The 22,187-nt window shown below is 36.6% G+C and overlaps 3 protein-coding genes across 3 annotated transcripts; 2 read left to right on the top strand and 1 right to left on the bottom strand.

Annotated features, from left to right (window-relative positions):
• The first annotated feature begins 4,212 nt into the window (after positions 1 to 4,212).
• LOC306872810 (uncharacterized protein) lies at positions 4,213 to 8,517 on the top strand. The gene is made up of 6 exons (XM_079421661.1): positions 4,213 to 4,702; positions 4,884 to 5,165; positions 5,522 to 5,643; positions 7,172 to 7,279; positions 7,417 to 7,506; positions 8,347 to 8,517. The coding sequence occupies exons 1-6, from the start codon at positions 4,639 to 4,641 to the stop codon at positions 8,404 to 8,406; spliced, it is 726 nt and encodes a 241-aa protein (XP_079277787.1). The 5' UTR covers positions 4,213 to 4,638; the 3' UTR covers positions 8,407 to 8,517.
• Positions 8,518 to 8,700: 183 nt separating this feature from the next.
• LOC306872811 (40-kDa huntingtin-associated protein-like) lies at positions 8,701 to 14,118 on the top strand. The gene is made up of 12 exons (XM_079421662.1): positions 8,701 to 8,785; positions 9,175 to 9,221; positions 9,299 to 9,371; positions 9,448 to 9,607; positions 10,279 to 10,347; positions 10,472 to 10,592; positions 10,707 to 10,799; positions 11,051 to 11,115; positions 11,247 to 11,328; positions 11,419 to 11,465; positions 12,135 to 12,190; positions 12,292 to 14,118. Exons 1-12 carry the CDS (start codon positions 8,727 to 8,729, stop codon positions 12,371 to 12,373), a joined length of 954 nt encoding a protein of 317 aa, XP_079277788.1. The 5' UTR covers positions 8,701 to 8,726; the 3' UTR covers positions 12,374 to 14,118.
• LOC306872813 (epithelial membrane protein 2-like) lies at positions 12,686 to 16,465 on the bottom strand. The gene is made up of 5 exons (XM_079421667.1): positions 16,358 to 16,465; positions 15,271 to 15,388; positions 14,981 to 15,089; positions 14,504 to 14,644; positions 12,686 to 14,381 (listed from the first exon to the last, which is right to left on the bottom strand). Exons 2-5 carry the CDS (start codon positions 15,346 to 15,348, stop codon positions 14,194 to 14,196), a joined length of 516 nt encoding a protein of 171 aa, XP_079277793.1. The 5' UTR covers positions 15,349 to 15,388; positions 16,358 to 16,465; the 3' UTR covers positions 12,686 to 14,193.
• Positions 16,466 to 22,187: the final 5,722 nt, after the last annotated feature.

The following is a 22,187-nucleotide window of genomic DNA, read 5'->3' on the forward strand; positions in this document are numbered from 1 at the left end:
TCAGCTCAGAAGTCACAAGGCACTGATGCACCTGTTTCTCATTAAACAAGGCAATTTGCCACCTCTAACTGAATCCCTTGCTCTTCTCTTCACCTCACTCTCTATATATCTCCCTATCTCAGTCTTTTTATATTTATCATACAATTGGAGCTTGAATATTCAACTATTTCAAATATGTAAGGTGTGTGAAATCCATGGCTGTATTTTGTTCTTATGTGTCTTTTTTTTTTTAATTTACATGTTTTCACTTATAACGCTTAAACGTGTTTTTATCTGTTATCTATTGTAAATCAGAGATTATATTTTTCTATATATACAGTAATATTTCATTTAAAGTCATACTAAACAAAAAAACAAAAAAAATCTGTATTGGTGTTTTTGATTTATCTGCCCTGGCGCTAATTATGTGTAGCCTATTTCAGTGACAGTGATCTAATCATTGCATAATTCATTTTTGATGATTTTGGAACTCTTTATTTGAAGTCAGGCGCTCGCTCACAAAGTATCGTGTGCTCTTCTGCTGCCACCTGGTGGTTAAAGTAGACTATTTTTAAATCCTATTAGCCTACTGAACTTGGACTAGCATATATACAAACCAAATTATGCATATAAACCAGGGGTTGTTTTGTAACACACACACACACACACACATGTTGGTTTTTGTGGTTTATGGGAACTCTCCATAGGAGTAATGGTTTTTATACTGAACAAACTGTGTGTGCTATTGCCCTACACCAACCCTACACCTAAACTTAGCCCTCACAGGAGACTTTGTGCATTTTAGATTTTCAAAAAAACACCATTTAGTATGTTTTTTAAGCCTTTTGAATTACGGGGACACGTGTCCTCATAAACCACCTTCATATTGTAATACCTCTGTCATACCCATGTCATTATACAAATTTGTGTCCTCATAAACCACATAAAAATGCACACACACACACACACACACACCCTGTCAGCCGAGTTTTATCTGGGCATACCAGATAACATCATGATGAATGGTAGGCCTACTGTGTTTTATCATAAAATTAACTATTTAAAATAACAGTTGCAATGCTGCAAAAGAAATGACTTTTTACCACAACGACAATCGCACAGTGTGAGAACTGATTTACAAGTCATAATTGCAATCGCATTTCAAGCGCTTTTTAATATGAAAATTAATGTTTTTCTAGGCTATTATAAGTCTTTTTACATTGCTCAATGCATATATATTTTGACAAATCACATTCTTTCCCGTAGGCTACATTACTATGTTATAATCATTATGTTAGTCATTGCAATTTCAAAAGTGAATCCTGTATAATGAGTGATCAGGGATTTATAGCCATTACAAAAAAAGAAATGTATTCAAGTGTGCTATACTTCTTTTAAAATAAAAAATAGGAAAGTATACTTTTAGTCTACTTTTTATGTACTTCTCAGAAATATATCAGTCATTCTTGAGAAGTGGGAGAAAACGGTGCAAAATTAAAAAAAATTAAAATAAAACTTTGTACTCAGACAAATGAAACTACATTTATGTATCTCATAAGAACTAAGCTACCGCGCTATGCTTTGATGTAACCTCCCAGCTTTTCTCTTTTTTAACAAAATGTGCTTTTTACCTTGGACTGTATAATATAATTTCAACTTTATCTTTAACAGCATTCAAGATGTTTTTAACATTTGAAAACACATTCTCATGTTAGCAGACAGATTAAACTTTCACATGTGACCAACAATTCCTCAACAAATATAAAATAGCATAATGAAATATTATCAAAAATATTCCTCTGGTGGAGGTGACAGAGCTGATGGTGGTGATGAAAACCTCAATTTGTAGTCATTTTAACTATCAAATATACATTGAATCAATCACTGTAAACACAACAGACAGTGAGTATGTTATTGTTTATAAAGCTTTTATTCAAGAGTCACATTTAAGTATTTTGATATATTATTGGAGCACAAAATCTGACGGTGTTGACAAATTTGGCATTTCTTTCACAAAACAAATAGAGTTCATGTGGTAGCCATTTTATTTTTTTCTGTTGATGCTAGATGCTAATGAAACCTGCTTCAGCAGAATAAAATGATCTAAATAGTTCAAATAATTTCCTCAGAAATTGGAAGATGGTGTTGCCATATAATGGTTGTGACCAGGAAATATTAACATTAGGATTTAAAATATTATAAAACTTAGCAGAGCCTGTCTGACAGTGATGTACTCTGCAGAGGAGGACTGTAGCGAGGGGTCCTTTAGAGTGACAGCTGCCCCTGATATTCCCTGATTTTATTACATTTTAATGAATGTCTGACGGTGTTGACAAAAAGTGGGGACACAACTTTGAAACCTTATGAAACATGCATGTGTCACTGAAAAACAACCTTGCTCTAATATGAGATATTATTAAGTGTTGCTTTTGATAAAACAAGCTCTTTTTCATCATTAAAAAACATTTGTATCCATTTTATAGCATATGAATGATTGAACCCTTCTCTGTGGACACTGTTTTAGATGTAGTGAGAATACATTAAGTGTCATAGATTTCACATAATAATGATCAAATTAAATTGAAGGGGATAATTAATACCCATAACATTTACAATTTAACATATTTTTATTTTTTAAACGTGATAGCAGTTAAAATTGCTGGACATGTTATGTCCCATGTCTCAAGATGACATTTTAGTATACTTTATACTTAGAAAAAGTCTAAACATATTTGAGCTATACTGTGCCCCTAGAATCCGTGTTTTCATTGTTATATGGTAGGGGACGCTAGTACACATCTTCTGTACAAAAAAAAAAAAAAAAAAAACACAAGTGAAGAAAAAACTGAAACTACAGATGCTTATGTGCCACATATAATCTAACACGATCATCTGACATAAAACAACATCAAAACTCGTAACGGAATAAAATGTCGACCAATGAAGAGGTAATAATGACTGTCAAGATTTAGGGTGTTGACAGACACCATCTACGTTTTGATTATTTGATTTTGATTTTGATCTTTTTTCAGCTTTTTGTTCAAAATGTTTATTTCTTTATTTTTTATTTATGAAACTTACCCACATTCAAGTGTTTCAAAAAAGAATGCATGAAGCTAGAATAAAATGTTTTTTTTTTTTTTTTAAAAAGCAGATACCATTCTTTCTTTTGATGTTCAGTATGTTCAGATATTCATATAACAAAATATATACAAATTAATACCTAACTAGGGACATAGTAGTATACTTAAAGTATGATGTAAAGTTCACTTAAAGAAAACTTGCAGTATAAAACTACTAAACTAGTAGTTTACTGAGACTGTGCTTCAGAGTGTACTAAAAATGCTACTACCCCCGGTTTCACAGACCAGGCTTAAGCCTAGTCCTAGATTAAAATGTAAATCTGAGCTGTTTCAACTGAAAGAAACTTGCACTGACTGATCTTAAAATATATCAGTGCCTTTGTTTTGTCTCAAGATGCACACCAGTAATGTTTTTTTCTAAGTACGTTCATAATGACTTAAATGTCCTAATTGAACTATGACCTAATCCTGGTTTAGTCTAAGCCCTGTCTGTGAAACCGGGCCTACAAATCAGAATACCTATAAATTCACTTTTAGTATAGATGCAGTACAAGCTAAAAACTTTGATGTAAACTTAAAGTATACTTAAAAGTATACTTTTATATACTAGAAAGTGGGCCAATTTAGTCCCAAGGAGAATTGAAATAGTACACTTACAAGTATACTACTAGTACACTGATATTATATATTATACTTTATACATAAAGTATACTTAAAAATATACTTGAACTTTACTTGAGTATACTTAAAAAAATAAACCTGAAATATACTACTTTTTGGTAAGGGATGTCATCATATGTTTTAAGAGGACCAACGGTCCTGTACAAACATATGATGACATGAAGCAGGAAAAACAAAATTTATTTCAGTTTGGAATGGATTATACCAGGAAGCACGCAAATAGCGATTCCTTTATAAATAGCTAAAAAGCTGTCACTCACTTCAGTTCATCTTAAAAAGTTCCGCTATAATCAATAAGGGTCTCTACACTGCATAATGATTGTATTTCTTAAATCGTGTATCTTGGTGAGAGATCTTACAGTGAGAGAATCCCAATGGCCAATCAGATATGTTTAAGAGATTGACAGAGATGTCTTTGATTGGTTGCATTGTAAATGCTGTAAATAGAAATGTTTGAGCTCTGCAAAACATAATAACTGAGAGGTACTGGAGAGGTTGCTAAAATGTTTTGTGAATGTCTGGTTTTACTGAGTGAAAAAGCTATAACCATTTCAAAGACCTCGAGCTTAATTTGTGCACACATTTTTGTAAAGAAACTCCATTTCAGTGTTGAAACCTTGTTTAAAAAGAACAACAGTGTTGTAAAAGGGAATAATTTAGGAAGTGAGCTTGTGGAGTGAGAGAGGAAGTGGTTTCTGAGGATTGCATGAGATTCTGAGATTGTACTTCATGTGAGGGTCCTGTGAACATCCACTGTGGTGTAATATGGCTTAACTTCCCGTGTTGTCCGGACAGAAATCTGTTGTTTGTTTCTGAGCTTTGATGAAACAACAGACAGAAAGAAAAGGTGGCTCATTTTGTTTCAAATGAAAGGAAATGTAAATTTCTCTCAAGGATGTATGCAGCCAAGCCTGTCCTGTGTTGGATCGTAATTCTGTGCTGTTGGCAGGAAACTCTAGGTATTGTTGATCTTTATTTATGTCATTACAGTGTGTGTTTTATTTCATTTTTATTATTGTATTGCTGGATTTCTCACCCACACCCTCTTAAGCTGAATTAGAATCCAGTTATGAAGTTATGAAGATATCAGGAGAGCACAGATGCTTCAATAACACCATGTTCTCTTCTCCGTTCCTCCAGCCAAACCTAGAATCTCCATGCTGAACAGAACCAGAGTGGCACTAGCAGGGGAAAGGCTTGACTTCAACCTGTCAGTTTTCATCCCAGCTAACTCCACCACTAGCAAACTTGTATGCTACACTCAGAACAAGATGAGAATTTGGAATACAGAAATTAAAAGTGAAATATTTGAAACTAAACAGTCAGTGAGGGCACGCATCAACATGCATAATAGCTCCAGTTCTGGCAAATACTACTTTAGTTATGCAAATCAGGAAGTGCATTGGGTGGTTCATGTGAGAGGTGAGTCTGCAGATCATTTTATTTCCTCTCTATGATTGAAATTCACTGGCAATTTATAATCTCTTAGTATTAAAAATACATACAAATATTGAAATTATGAGATTTTCTTCTTCAGAACCTTTTACTTGATAGGTTTGTGGCTTGTGAGCCAATAGATGGAAAGGTTCATTACACATGCATTAAAAAAATAAAGACATCATGTGAGTTTGACCATGTGACATGTTAGACTGAAACTGCCACTTTCAGCAAAATAAAAGCAGCGATGCAAAAATTGTGGCTGAAAACAATGTTCCTCTCTTCCGTTCTCTCTATTTCCCCTTGTTTCTTCACTCTTACCCCAATTCTGTGCTTTCCAGATAAAGGTTTTCAGGAGCCACCTGAGGAGTTAGACAGTACCATCATCACAATGTTGGCATTCTCAGGAATTCTTCTCATCTTCTCCATTGCTGGGTCACTTTACTTATTAAAGAGCTACAAGGTAGCACATTGTGTCATTAGAACATACTGTAGTAATTCAATTTTTCTAATTTCTCTAATGTAAGTTTCTTTAATTCTTTATTTAATGCCGTCTTTGATACATAAATCAGATGATCATGCTGTAGAAGTTCAGGCAAAGGAATTCTGCACGTCTGAAAGGACTCAATCTATCAGTGAGGGATTATACACAGATCAGCCACAACATTAAAACCACTGACAGGTGAAGTCAATAACTTTGATTATCAGTGTTTAGGGAAAGTTCATTTTTAAAGTAATGCATTACAGCACTCTGTTACTCCATAAAAAGTAACTAAAACTGAAATTACTTTTTATGGACAGTAATGCTTTATGTTACTTTTGTGTTACTTTTAGTCACCATAGCTAGGCTTGCCCATTTTTTTAAATAAAAAAATAGTTATATTTTTGGCAACTGTAAAGGCCCTGTCACACCAAAAGTGAAATTAATAAGTCTCACGCTGAAGGAAGTACCTCTGCTCTGGCTAGCCTGTCTGGTCTAATCACAGAAGAGCTACTGTAGCTCAAATTGCTGGAAAACTCAATGTTGGCAATGACAGAAAGGTGTCAGAACTCACAGTGCTGCGTATTGGGCTGTGTAACCTCAGACTAGTCAGAGTGCCCACGATGACCCCTGTCCACCACCGGAAGCAATTACAATGGGCACATGAGTGTCAGAAATAGAGCATGGAGCAATGGCCTGATCTGAAGAATCGCTTTTTCTTTTAGATCAGGTGGATAGCTGGGTGTTCCCTGCTAAACTGCAAAAAATGTGAAGGAATGATTTGAGGAACATGAAAAAGTGTTGAATATGTTGCCTTGGTCTCCAAATTCCCGGTTGAGCATCTATTGGACCAAGAAATCTGATACATGGAGGCCTCACCTTGCAACTTATAGGACCTAAAGGATCTCTTGCTAATGTCTTGGTGCCAGATGCCACAGGACATGTTTAGAGGTCTTGTGGAGTCCATGCTTTGGCTGCACAACACTCTTAAAAATAAAGGTGCTTCACGATGCCATAGAAGAACCTTTTTGTCTAAATGTTTCCATAAAGAACCTTTAACATCTGAAGAACCTTTCTGTTTTACAAAAGATTCTTTGTGGTGAAAGAAGGTTCTTCAGATTATAAAAAGGTAAGGAAGAGATGGTTCTTTAAAGAACCTTTGACTGAATGGTTCTTTGCGGATACAAAAATGGTTCTTCTATGGGATCGCTTGAAGAACCTTTTGAAGCACATATAAACAACATATGTTTAAGAGTAAAGGGGGACCGACATGGTATTAGGCAGATGGTTTTAATATTGCTGTGGCTGATCAGTAGATATGGACTCATGGCTAAGTGGTAAATTGTCAGTTCAGAAAAGATCATCTTTCTGTTATTATGCAAGATGCCCCAGATGGACTTTCCAGAATTGCATGGTGCTGTTATGACCTAAAAAGTGCACAAGTGTACTGTCCGGAAAAACACATGTGATGCTGTTAGTTTCAGCTCTAGTTTTGCTTCATTATTTTTAGGAACACCCTCCTTGTAGAGATAGCAAAAATGAAGTTGCAGAGCAGAGACCGGGGGAAAGTGATGAAGAGATTTTGGATGAAGATGCTGCATCTGCATCACTCTACACAGTGAGATAACAGTTTGTCATTTGCTCTTTCTTTGTCTCAGTATTTGCCATTTGTTGGTAACCTGGCAACCTGTTCTAACAAGGATTTTAAATTATGTCTCAAGTACATTTTTGTCATCTTATACTCCTTTCCAACAGACTCTACAATGCAGATCAGGCTCTATTTATGATACACTGCATTCAGACACGATGCATGTAGAAAACACAAAGAAGAAAAAATCAGAAAAGGTTTGTTTAATGAATGAAGTAATATTACATTGCATGTATAACCTATAATGTAGACGTAACAAAATGCTTGTAAAATTTTAATATATAGCTTCAAGTATGAAATATATAAACATGCATAATAATTATAGCATGTTTTTACTGAACATATAATCAGTGGCGGCTCCAGGATTTTTTTTGTTGGGGGTGCTAAGGGGGGCCTTAACAGTTCAGAGGGGGTGCTAAAAAAAACTAATTTAAATTGAGAGAAGGTAATTAACTGCCAAATATAAATAATATAATTTATAATGAATATAGAAAAGAGAAAAGTTGGGATTTTTTATTTTTTTCAATTCAATAAAAAACTACAATTTTTTTATTTTTTCTTATTTTACAATTCATAAAACTATTTCCACATGGGCACACATTGCGGGTGATAAGCTCCCTGTGCTGATTTGCACGGTATCATGTGTCGATGATAGCCAGAGATACGCATAAAAATGGCAATATTAAGAGGATTTAGCATTTCCAATTAATGTCCTGTTGCATTCTTCTTATTATTAGGCCTATTATTATTATTAGATTACTTTTATTATTAAATTACATAGCTCATCACTGCATGATGAAAATGTTTTTAAAAAGATTTTTTAAAACAGGTCTGTTAATTTATACAATGAATTATAGACTATATCTAAAATATCTTAATATCTAAAAGCTCAGACAGAAAGCAACAGTAACAAATAAAGCATTCAATAAAAATAATCTAATTCATGATTATCATATGACCTGATAAAAAAATATTTAATGTGAAAAAAAGAGTTGTTTCAGAATATCAACCGTTTCTATTGCTGTTTTGTCTTTCAGCACTGCAACGCACAAGATGTTTTTGATTCTGTGTATGAAAACCTGTCAATGAAGGAATGATTGAAGTTAATGAATGCGATTTATGAATACCTGCTGGAATGTGCCAAATAAAGATTTTTTGTATAATTTAATATTTTATGGGCCAGTATGACAGAAAATAAATGAAAGATCAAAACAACTGAATATGTGTCGTTCTTCCCCCCAAACTCATCAAACCTTTCGCCTTCTTGCATAAAAAGCGGTACATTTTCTGCAGCCTTGAAAGCCCCGCCCTTACGCTGTGTAAGCCAATCAAAAGGCATCTTCAGTTGCGTGCAACCAATAGGAACACTCGTATCCGAGCTTCCTGTGTGTTTGCTCCTCCTCCTAAAGTGTCAACAATGGCAGCCGAGGGAGATTTTCTGACGCGCTACCGGGCGGTGTCAAATAAACTGAAAAAGTAAGAGCTAAAATATATTACCAATATTACTGACAGACGAATGTTTTCAGTGTCAACTTTGGTAGACCATTAATGTTGTCTACAGTACTGAGCATAACCAAAGAATGTCGTGACAGCACAACACTAACCTTACCCTCACTAGCATGTTGCTAACTAGTTAAATTTCAAGCGCTACTAAATGAGGTTCACATAATACGATCTGTTATTGTAAAGTTACAGAAGATTTAACGTTATGCATGAACAGCTGAGGATGACATGTAGGTGTTTAATTTCAATCCAGCGGTTTCGAATAATGAGATATTCCAGAGTAACGTTATATGTGACGTGTTCAAGCCTGTCAAAATAATCTAATTCAGTGGCCTTATTGTCTTCTTCCCTCTTAATCACAGACGTTTTCTGCGGAAGCCTAATGTCGCTGAAGCAAGTGAACAGTTTGGTGAGTATTGTGTCAGAAGATTGATGCTGTGCGGTAATGCTAATCTGTGGTTATCATTATATGACATCTTTCCTCAGGTCAGCTGGCCAAGGAGCTCAAACAGCAGGATTGTCCTCAATATGCTGCTTTCTGTAATCTCGCCATGGCCCGGTAACACAGCATCTCTCATAATGATTAATTCTCCGTCCTAGTGGAACATGTGGAAATGGTTTGTCTGTCTTCGTAGCTGTGAGCAGACCCTGTTCAATGCTCCAGGAGAAGCCCTGGCACTGACTGATGCTGCCCGACTCTTTCTGGCCTCGGAGCAGGAAACCCGAGCGCTGAGGGCCCCTGGCTTCGATGAAAATATGCAGGCAGCAATGAACTGCTATAGTTTTGCTATTAAGGTATTTGTCGGAAACACATATTTTACCAGAGACTTACACTGGGCTCAGTTCATTCGTGAAATAGAATGAAAAGTCTCTTTATAATTTTATATTTTTAATATAAAACTAAGTGATTCTCCTGCTCAGCGTAGCCCGACACAGTGTTATTTTAGTATAATTGAGATATTATTATACTGTTTTTTTTTATATATATATTCTTTTTGTTGTTTTTCTTATTTATTTTTTAAACATCTATTTTAATAAATGTTAATTTCAGTTTTAGTTATTTTAGTACATCAAAGTTAAAATAAATGAAATAAAACTAAGATTTATATAGCATTTATTTAATTTCAAGTAAGGAAAACTGCTTTTTGTTGTTGTTTTTTTTATAGCTAATTATAATAACTCTGGCCTGACCGAATCATCAAGCGAAGCATTATTTACTATTTATTTTATTCTGTTCTATGCTAAATATTTTCTAAAGTAATAGTTCACCCCAAAATGAAACAGTTTTAGCTGATTTTCACTTGCAGCTATCTGCTGTTTCATGTTGAAATGCTCCTAAAAAATTGGAAGCATACCTCTCTGTACTGAACTAATGAAGTAAAAAGCCTAAAATCTTGCAATTACATGCAGATTTTGTGTTTTTTTTTAGATGATATACTGCAAATATGTACTTATATATTGTTTAGGTCTATATTGAGATGAATCAGCCTGTTATGGCGGCCAGTCTCTCAATGGAGCTTGGCAATGCTCTGAAGGTGAGACATTAATCATTGTAATACACGGAGCGGCTTTCTGTTTATAAATGAATTAAAATTGCATATTCATCTTGTGCCACGGTGCTTAATCGTGTTGTGGTCCTGTTTGTATATTTGCGTGTAGGAGATGAACAGACCCGGGGAGGCAATAGTTCATTTCCAGAGGGCCGCAGAACTGCAGATTCAGACTCCAATTGAGGCCCTGCTGTCACTGTGGGAAATGGCCTCCTGCAAAATACTGACCCGTGAGTTCAGAGATAGCAGTGCTTTTCTGCCAAAATGCAATGATTCATTTTGGTATTGAGTTTAAGATGAAGTTCTGTGGTGGTCAGAGCAGTGATGTGATGTTTGATTGGTAGGCGATTATGATGGCGCTCTTGCTGTTCTTTCTGAGATGCAGCACATGTGTCAGGAAAGAGGACTCCAGCTTCCCGGGACAAACACCCCTGTCGGTATGAATATAATCAACTTCCACAAGACAATACGATCAATCAGTTTTGAAATCTAGGCGTGTGAGGTGTGTTGGTCTAAATTCAGGGATTTTCACCAGGATTTTGATTTGATTTTTCATACTTGTCAAGGATCTGTTTTGCATTTGCAGAGTCGGCAGTCTTTTGGTTTGGACATCAGCTAATAAGGAAATGAAGCATATGTTGCCAGATTCTTTGGATTCATGCTTCAGTTCTGTTTGTTTTCATTCCAGGTGCATTTATGGATATCATAGCAAAGTGTGAAATCTCCAGGGTATTACTTCTTATGCTGCTTGAGGTGAATTATATATTTAAAATCTTTGAGGTTTACAAATAAGCTCACATTTTGGACATTATGTTAAGAAACCAGACCTATAACGTTAGTGCTATGCCCAAAAATGCCACTATATATTTGTGTCTGTGTTTTAGCCTCCCCCTCAAAAGCTGTTACCTGAGCACGCTCAAACACTAGAGCGATACGCCTGGGAATCCTTCGACTCGCACAGTCAGGGTAAGACTTTGTAGCTGATGGAGAACCAAGCAGGCAGTGCTTTATTTGGTTGCTGTTCTTTAAAAACTGTTGTTACTGTCTGTCCTTTAGTAAACTTCCTTCCAGAAAATGTGTTCCTCCTCCTGCAGTCGGTTGTGGTGAGTATTTAAACTCTATTTATAAAATGAGGTTGTTAAAATATACTGTCTGAGACACATTTAAAATCTGCATTCAAAATCCAATTTAAATCTGGAAACAAGTTTTTGGATTCTGAAATATTTCAAACAATGAAGCATTATGATATAAAATAAGGAAGAAATATATTTGATTTATTATATATTTCTGTTTATCTATTTATTTTTGAAAAAAATAAAAACTTAAATCCAGCAAGCATGCAATAAATTGATACAAAGTCACAGTAAAGACATTTTTAATGTTAAATATATCATGGTTTCCACAAAAAATATTAAGTGGCACAGCGATTTTTAACTTGAGCAGCAAATCAGCATATTAGATTATTTAGGTATAGATCAAATTTTACAGTTAATTTTTTTTAACTGTATTTTTGATCAAATAAATGTAGCCTTGGCGAGCGTAAGAGATATTAAAACAAAATGAATATAATTCAACTTTTTAATTAAATTCTTACACTGATAATATACTTTGCAGTGAAAATTGTATGAACTAAAAAAAAAATGCAAAATAGAAGTAGTTTCAGTAGTGGTCTCTGACTTTTAGGCTACACTATTGTCTAAAATGCTATAAACTGATTACTAGTAGAACTCTTGGATTAAGATGGCTAAATGGTCTGACTGACCTGTTTACAGATGGCCTGTCAGGAAAAGGATACAGAATCTCTCAAGGCTCTCCAGACAGAACTATGGTGAGCTTTCTGCATTTCCTGACTCATACTATGCATTTATCTATATTGGATTGAAGCCTTTGCAATTAGATAACCGTAACCTTTCTCTTCTTTGGCAACAGGCCACTCCTTTCGGCGGAACAGAATAATCTCCTCCACTTAGTGCTTCAGGAGCGAATTACACCCTCCGGTCAGGGCATATGATTCAGTGCAATACACCCCCACGAAACAGTTCTTATTGGAACATTCCTATGCCAGTGCCTGGTGCATTTTGCATGAGGACTGTAGAAGGTCACTGAACCTAGCAGAGCTTTACATACATGCATGAAAATTTCTCTAATAACAGAAGTTTTCATGTCTCCTATACAAACTTGTTTTAGTGTTTTGAATGTACATTTTATTCTCCATTTTTATATAGTGGTAAGATATTGTGTTGAAAAGGTAAACGATTATGTTGAAGCTTAATTAAAGTAAAATATCGATGTTGTAAATAATAAAATAACAAAAGAGATTCTTATGGCGAGGTTTTTATTTGTGTGATTACTAAAATTAAAGTCATCCCTGGTTTACACTGTTTGGCTTTGCATTGAAAAAATAACATCCTTTCCATTTACTGTCATACTGCAACATAAAAATACATCTAGAGCCAGCTAAAACTAAGCAAGCAGAAACTGAATAGCGCAGATGTCCATAAGGAGCTTTTTCCTTGAGAGGATATTGAATAATTACTCCCATAAAACTATAAATACATATTGACATTTAAAAAACAAAAGCATTTTATAAATTCTTTTGGAACAATCTGTGCTCTAGAATTTTACAGGGTGATCATCTGACCACATCAACAATCACTCGTCATCGTCGTGCTAATCAAAAATGGCTGGCATAGCAACAGGGTCCATTTCATTATCAACACAGAAATTGCAAATACATATGTTGGCTTGGGGTCTGTACAATGCAATTACAAAAGGATTGTGTATTCAGATGTCTACATGATCACGTGAGTGATCACAAATTTGAACAGCACCATAGTGCATCGCAGTAATGAAGATTTGACCCTTATTTTGACCTAGAGACCATCCTGTGTTATTGCCATCAACAACATAAATCAATTGAAATGAAATAAACTCATGTTTAAGACAAGTCTATTTCTTAAAGTGCAAGTAATGTTTAAAACTACACTTTGATAACATATATTTTTCTGTATGTACAACATATCTTTCTCTTTATACATGTTATAAATACATTTTTTACATTTTCTTTTTGTATATACTGCATCTTCACCATCTTTACACACTAACCCCTGCAATAAAGTGTGTTTAGACCCTTTTCCTGCCCTCAGTGCTTTGAGAAACTAGGGAAGATGACCCATCAAACCGATATATAGTAAACAATTTCTCTTCTTGTTTAAGAAACTTCTCTGGCCAGCATTTTCCTCAAATGCTGAATCAACACTTTCTCACTGACAGATTTTAAACCGTTTCAATGAACTGCTGATGCTGTGATTTGTAGTGCAAATTTCTACAATTCCAACCCACACCTGTAATATTTGAGACAACTCATTATTTTTCAAGTTCTGTACTTAGACTTTGAAGAAAAATAATTAAGGCTGTACATACGCACTGAGAGCGAGGGCTAAAGTTTAATCCACTCGTTTGCGCAGGAAGTTTGGTTCGTATTTTCTTTTGTTATTTATGAAGTTTGTTAATTTATGGGGAATATGTTAGTAGAGAGGTGGGTGCCATTTTCTTTGTATCTTGATTTTCTCCTGTTTATGCTAGTTAGGGAGTTAGTGTATTGCTATTGTATTTTTGTTTCCTTTTCTTTTCTTTGTTTTAGCTTAGTTTCTCCTTAATAGTTAAGAGGTTTTATGTTTGTTATTTTGGCCTTGCCCCCTCTTGAAGCTTCAACATCCTCCCATAACTTTAAAATAAAAGAACTTGTTTCTTGATATTGAGTTGATTGTTTGTATTTGTTAAAGCACCGGGGTTGGGAATTGAACCTTGCTGCCTCCACACATCACCTTTTTATTCTGTTACTTGTTCCCCTAACCCTAGACTAACTGGGAACGTAACAATGATGTACATAATTCCAGTGAAGAGGGTCAGCAACCACCCAAACCAGGCCATGATGTAGGACCAGCCATACCAGCCATTCTTCTCGTCTCTGTGAAAGTGATCGGTATAGACTGACAGAGCCACCATGATGCAGAAACCTAGAGATCCCAAGGGAAATGCGTAAATGTACAACAAAGATTAATGTCTGTAGGACCTTTAAGACAATGATCCACACATGTATGTTTCAATAATGCCCAAATTTCCAGAAACAGGGACTTACAGGAGATAAGCTGCACAACTCCAGAGATGGTGAACCGCTTTCCTTTACCCAGAGTAAAGAGTTGGAATATGAACACGCACAGAGAGAACACCGCAAACAGGCAGGACAGCACTGCAAACGCCTGGACCGCTTGCAGATAGTCTAGATAGATGAATTAAAGGGGCATCTCATGAATGTCCCAGTCTATACACTCTTAAAAATTAAGGTTCTTTACTGGCATGAAGAAACTTTAACATCCATGGAACATTTTCATTGTATAAACGGTAATTTACATTATTAAAACGTTCTACAGACTAAGTAAAAAATGGCTTTTGTTCACCGAAAGGTTTTTTGGGAACCCAAAATGGTTCTTCTGTGGCATCACTGAAAACCCATTTCTGGAATCTTTATTTTGAACAGTGTACATATACACTGGGATTGACTAGTGAAAATAGGCAGGTGTCCAAAAATGCATACTTTTAACATGATTTGTCTTACCCTTCCGGTATGAGGTCGGTATATCCATGTACACCCAGACATTATAATTGTTCTCCATCACCCATCTGCCCCACAAGTCTGTATAAAGGTTCTCTGTGAACCACCATGCCTGGGAAAATCAAAAACCTACCATTAACTACAAACAAAACACAGCAGTAACAATAAAAACACCTTCAGATCACAACACACATACTTTTTTTCATACACATTTGTTAAAAAGTCATGTGTCTGCATGATGAAGACATATGGATTATTTACATACACATAAAAGAACACCACCATGAACTTACATCATCTATAGCTGCCCAAAAAAGGAAGAAAATTGTTGTCAGATGAAGCAAACAGATTCCTGCCAGGGCCTTGAACATATTCAGAGGATGAGGGGGAAACAGGGTGAACAATAACCTGCTGTAAGGGAAATATTTTAAGACATAACATCTTGTGTTTAAGAAATACAATGCATCAAAGGTCCTGTGCAATTCAGCAGCCATGCAATGCTGACTTATTGAGAATAGCCATGTTTGGAAATAAAAAAACGTTGCCTTGAATTTAAAGATGTCCCAAGCAAAGCATAATGTCCTTTTTACATTAATCACAATTAGCTTTTCATTCTCACAGTACTTTTAATTGTGTGCTAGTAATAAGCCATGTGTGCTTGCACTTCCCAATACGCTAATAACAAAGCAGCCATGCCCTATCACATTATCGCGGCAAAATATGCAATAAACAGCAATTGTTTTATCACTTCTATAGGGTCACTTTACTTTCTGAATACTAGCTTTGTTTCTACTAAGATTACATACACAAATCTCCAACGGCTGTTTAACTACAGCGTCACGTGGGAGGAGAAGAGTATTCTGATACTGTTTCTTTAAGTCACATATCCAGTAGGTGAACTGACATGTCATTCAAAATGCTGATGCAGACTCTTCATACAAACAACAATAATGTTTTAAGAGAAAAATATTGTGTTAATTATAAAAACTACACCAACAGTTCAGAGCACCTTCTGCAATGCATTCATATTTTTTACCCATTGGATGCCCGTTTACAATAACGCCTAGCACGATCAACAATGCATAAAAAATATTATTTATTGATAAATTCTAGCAAACTTACATTACATACATTAGACAAATATGCAATGGAAGCTAATGCGAAAGCTCCCGCGAACTCCAGATGAAGGAATTCGTGTCACGTCATGCATTTTCTTCCAAACAGTTTTCATTCAATTCTAAACGTTCTATTGCAGTTTAAAATATATTTCCCTTTCTTTTATGTCGATTCTAAGACGCTTAATTGTATCAATAAATAACAACTTTACAACCTCACTGGCATGACAATTCTACAGCGATGGCACAGATGTTAAAAGGTTACCTTGGGTATTTTAAGTTCTCAATTTATTTCTTGATTTTCGTAGGCTATCTGATGCCCCACCATCCGAGGATATTCGCACTTCCCCGCACCTCGTCCTTCGTCTCGCCCCCCTCCCGCACTCTTTTCTGCATAGAGGACCCCACCCATCCCAAGGACTTACATTTAAGTCCTTACGTATCCATCCAGCGAAATCCTAGAACTGTATATCCACTCGCTGGAAATTCATGAACGAGGTGTAGTAAGAGACACACAAACGTTGATTTCTCTCAATGTAAAAATAAATAAATAAATTAAAACAGCCACCAAAACATTTTATTTTTAAATGCCGGACTGCCCAATGTTTAGATGCCTCCTTAAACGCACTGTAAACGGCTTTTTGCCGAGTGCTCAATAATTCAGTGCAAGAGTTTGCGACGTCGTCTTCCTATTACCTAAAGCTGCGAAGTGCTATACATCGATCTAGGCATGCCGCAGCATCCTAACAGCTCTTCTCGAGACGCACCGCAGACTCCACACTCGCCCGGTGTCGCATTCATAAAGGTGGCTGAACGGGCCGAACGCAGCACATGGCTACCCAACAATAGGGCGATCACAGTGGCAGTCAAACCCCATCCCTCCAATCACGATAAGTAGCGCAGAGGCAGAAAATGATGCGCAGGTACTTCGCAGAGGTTGATGATGAGTCATGTAAAGTAGATTTGGAGCGATCTGCGGATTCAATGGAACGGCCTGGTCACACACACGCACGCACACACACACACAGCCTCTTGCTAGTAGGTCAGAATAGTTTTCAACACACAGTCCGTAGCTATATGTTTACGCAACTGAGCTAATTGTCACAAAAGATAGCTCTATAATTTTTGTTGAGACAAAATCCAACAAATGTGTTTTTTTTTTCATGATGCCACTGCAAGTTGTAGGCTTTTTAGCCTAAGTTAATTATTTCCTATTAATTTTGTTTGTTTGCACAAAATCCCACATGAAAAACACTATAGTAATTTATAGTAAATACTATAGTGTTTTTGAATCATACTATAGTAAAGTACTTGAATTTATTTGTTGTGGTAATTCTATAGTTGTTGTGCAGTGTAGCAAATAAATTTCTATACCCAATACTAACCCTAACCCTTAGTTTTCCACAACTATACGGTATATTACAATACACTACAGTTTACTGTAGTAAAAACTAAAGTAAGTACAGTTTATCAGTTCATTATAATTAATACTACAGTAGCCCATGCTGTAGCATTCATTAACAAAGTGTTGTAGCCTAAATACTAGGCTACAGTACAATACATTTTTCTATAGTATGGTTCAAAAACATTATATAGCTATTTACCATAAATTACTAGCTTATAGTATTTTTCGTGTGGCCTAAATTTTTAAATGTTGGTTGATTGAATCGTTTTGTTTAATTGTTTCAAAATTTAAACAGTAGGCCTATTTAAACTTCCAATATGCCTATGCCAGATGTATTTTTGTTCCACCTCAGACTATTTAGTGATTATTTGGGTGTGGTTCCAATTGACAGTGATTGACCATCAACTTCAGCTGTGGCTCATGCTATTTAATAAGGAAGTTCTCAGGCTTTATTTCGTTGCATTTGCTTTAATTAGCAGTCTAGGCTACAACCTTTGGGTGTGATTCTAGAGTTTTCATATTGAATGTTTAACAGCTCTAGGTATTGGCTCGTGCGAACATAAGGCGAACGAAACAGAAAAAGACGATGAGAAGTTATTAGTGGCCTATATCCAACATGAATAAGTTCGGCCATCTTCCAATACTTTGTGTTTTATTATTGGCTTTTCATGGTGTTTTGTGTAGCGAATTCGCCAGGAGGAAGTCTGCTCTGTCGACGCTTAGATTTCACGACGAGATTTCAAATGGCGATAACTTCAAGTCGTTTTTGCGAAATTCAAAGCAGCGAAGAAGTGTGAACTATATGGGAAATAGACAACTGCAGACTACAGAACAGACACAAACAAATAAACCGCAACATGACTGCGGCGACCGAGTCTTAACAGTTGTTCTAAAGCATGCCGATGCCCTCAATATCCGAATTTATGGACGTAAGTGTGAAGACCATTTCCTCAACGCCCTGACATAATTCCCATCAACCAACATGCTTTTTGTCATGACAGCAGAAAAATATGTATTGTGACTTTTAAGGAATGTGTTTTTTTTTTCTTTCTGCAGCTATATTAATCAGATTAATATAATTGGTCCTATTTTTAAAACTGCAGTTTTTGTTCCCTCAATGTTCTAAAAGCCCATGGAGACCTGCTTAACTTGGACCGTTTGGCTGCATTTTGTGGTGTTTCCATCAAGACTACAAAGACCGAAGTTCGCCTACTATTCGACTATGATTCCTGTTATGTGAAACAAGAGGCAAGTTTCCATTTTGTTGTTTACTTGAGTCTCAGTGCGAGTTGTTGCCGTTTCTGTTGTTAGCTTTGTTCTGTTCCTTGCGTCCACTTATTAAAGGTGCGCCCAACCAAGACTTGAACGTCCATTGGACATCTATAGTTGTGGCTGTAGCAAACACCTTTTTCACGAGCTATTTTGCTGTATGTAAGATTTTGACTCCACTAAAGCAGAGAAATACCGTATGTTTGCAGATATTTAAGAACCATGCTAAGTTAGGTTTTTTTAAGTCTGAATAAATGTTATAATTAGTCTTTGAAAATGTGCATTCCGGGCCATAATGTATGTTTGGTGCCTACTGCCAGTTTTACCCAATTGTATTTCGTCACCCTGGGTTGCCAGTTGAAGGAAAACTCAGAGCATTTCGTTAATCGTCAGGTGCGCTCCTTTCTGTTGGTGTAGTTAATCTGGCAACCTGAGTATGCCTAAAGTCTGAGGAGGAGGGGCCGGGTGAAAACCGTCTCCAATATTTTGAATTTGGAACGCAATAGTTCAATGTCAATCCTACATACAGCACATTTAAGTGTCCAGTAAAAGCATTATTGTAACTGTAACGTGGGCTCAAATAAGATGACAATTTAAAACGATTTACTTTTATACTTTTTGCTCAACATTCTAGTCAACCAATCATGTGTTGTCCCTGAGCTGGTATGGGACAGATCTCGACCTGACCTGTCCAGTAAGTGTGACCCCTCCTTCCATGATCTGTAAGAACAAAGCCATGGAATTAACTGTTTTTGATGGGACAGCAGATGAACTGTCAGTTGCATGTAAGTATTGAGTAATGGGTGTGTCGGTTGGGCATGAAACGTGTGGATTTATTACCACTTGTTTTACCAGTAAATGGCGAATGGGCACCTCTGCTTTATGTGGCAACTCAATGCTGGCGCCGAGAGCGGTCTAACCAAGGAGATCTCACCTTCTCCATTCCATATACAAGCTGCGGTATCACAGTAGGGGTAAGTGTGTGTATTTTTTATATATATATATATATATATATAAATAAAAAAATGTTGGTGAATTAAAAAAAAAAGGTTTTTAATGGTCTGATGTGGTTGAAATGTGATTTCAGGAAGGTCACTTCTATCTGGATTTGAGATTAAAAGACGAGATAATCACACTGTCCTGTCCATATCAGCAAATACCAGTGCTTCCAGTCAAGGACTCAAGGTATTCTGTGACAAATCAACCACTGCCACAAAGGGAACCTGATGTATACCACAAGCCACCGACTGGATTTCCAACAAAAGCAATAGCCAGTCAGGTTGTCAAGGAGCAAGCATTTCCTGTTGCGCAACCGGCAAAAAATGCAGCTAGATCATCCTCTCTACATGGCAGAAGTCCTTTGCTGCCTAAATTACCTTCTTTGCCTGGCTCCTTTAATCTAGCTGTAAACTTCCCATTTTCACTTCCCATACCAACACGGCATGCTCAGAGAGACCGTCTGACAAGTAAACCTCTGACTCCTGAACCAACTTCTGCTCCGACCACTGATCCAATGGACTCTAGCTCTGAGTTTAGCTCCAGTGTTCAAAATGGACAGCCTCATGTCTCTTATGAGCAGATGCAGGAGGAAATTGCTGCTCCAGTCACTGAGGCTCCTACATCGGAATCTCACTACATGCAGTATCCTTATAAATTTGAAAATCCTGCTTCAACTTCCTCTCAAACGGAGCCTTCTCCTGCTCCGGAATATCAACTTTCAAGAGGGCCTGTCTCTAGTGCTGCACTGTATCGGCCTTATGGGTCTGCTCAGAATGTTCCTAAACCTAATCCGCTGCAAGTAAATCCCGCTTTTGCCAATTTAGCACAGTATATTCCACCCGGCTATTTCCTATGCTCTTATGACAATCAACAACCATCGATTCACCCACATATATTTCAGCCTTCTGATCCAAATCAGCAATCACAATATCAAAATCCTAGTTTTCAAAAGCCTGACATTGCTCACATTGCCCCTGCTAATCCTGGTGTGCCTCTCATGAAAGGGTACCCAGAACAACAAATGACTAGTGCTGTAGCTTCTAACCCTCATGATTCTGGTATGCCACTTTTCCAGCCAGCTCAACATTTCCAGCCTTCTCCGTACCAGCAGTACCTTTACCAAACTCGTTATGGGCATCAAAGTTCAACTACACCATTATCGCCTACTTCTCCACTTATTCCCATAAATCTGCAGCCTCAAACAAGGCCAAATCCTGCTTTTCAAGATTCAAGACCCCTCCAGCCACAGTATTACCAAAAGCCTAGTCAACCTCTTGGGTCAGTCCAACATCCTTGGTCAACCAGTCACTTTCCTGTTAAAGGGTTGTCTGAACAGTCAAGACCATTTATGTCAGCTTCAAGCCAGATACCGGAGTATCTCCAGTATCCGACTGGTGGAAACCAATATCTAGATCCATATCAGAGGTCTGTTGTCCATACTTCTGGCACAGGGACCTCAAGTTATTCACGGTACCAGCCCAGTCAGTTTTCATATCCACGATTGAGACCAGATATCTCTTCAGCTGATGTTTCCACAGAAAATATTGGATCTAGCCCTAAGGGATTTTTCCAGCCACTGTCCAAAGCTCCAGTTTCCAGTTCATGGGCCCCAAATAAAGGTAATCGTCCTACTGTATCCCTTCCTCCAACTGTGCACAGTCCTTTATGGGCCAAACCTGAGAAGCAAGTTGCAAAACCTCACAGTCAGGGTCCTTCAGTCAGGTACAATCAGAATCCCCATGTCCACTCTGAAAGGCCAAGTGAACCAAGAAATCAGAAGCCTAAGAATGACATGATGCCACAGCACCAGTTCGTTAGACAGGCAAGCATACCGAAGGATGTTTATGTGCCTCCACACTTCAGGTCTACCTCACAATGAGGGCAATCTGCAAAAAAGCATCACATGGGTCCTATTTCTGCATGCCTCCAGCTGCTGATGCTAACTATTAACGTGGTTGGTGTACTGTGTACCGTGATGTTTGTTTGGAAAGTGAAATCATGTGGTGTGACCGTGGCTTGATTTAACCATGTGTTCTGTTGATAATAAAAAAAAAAAAAAAGAATAAGTATTTTTTTTTTTTTTTTTTTTAATTTGGTTTTTCAGACAAAACTGCTTGCTGCGTATGCTACTCTCTTTGGTTTGATTTTTAAATGAAGTTTTGCATTCAACAACCAATCCACAGGCTTTTTTTTTTTTTTTTTTTTTTTTTAATTTGGTTTTTCAGACAAAACTGCTTGCTGCGTATGCTACTCTCTTTGGTTTGATTTTTAAATGAAGTTTTGCATTCAACAACCAATCCACAGGCTTTTTTTTTTTTTTTTTTTTTTTTTAAACGATATCTGAATGGTCAATTACACCCACACTCTTAATATTAGAATAACTCAAATGTCCATTTGTATTTTTGTTTGAGTGTTGACAGTT

The sequence above is a fragment of the Barbus barbus genome (genome assembly GCF_936440315.1).
Source record: "Barbus barbus genome assembly, chromosome: 7".
NCBI lineage: Eukaryota > Metazoa > Chordata > Actinopteri > Cypriniformes > Cyprinidae > Barbus > Barbus barbus.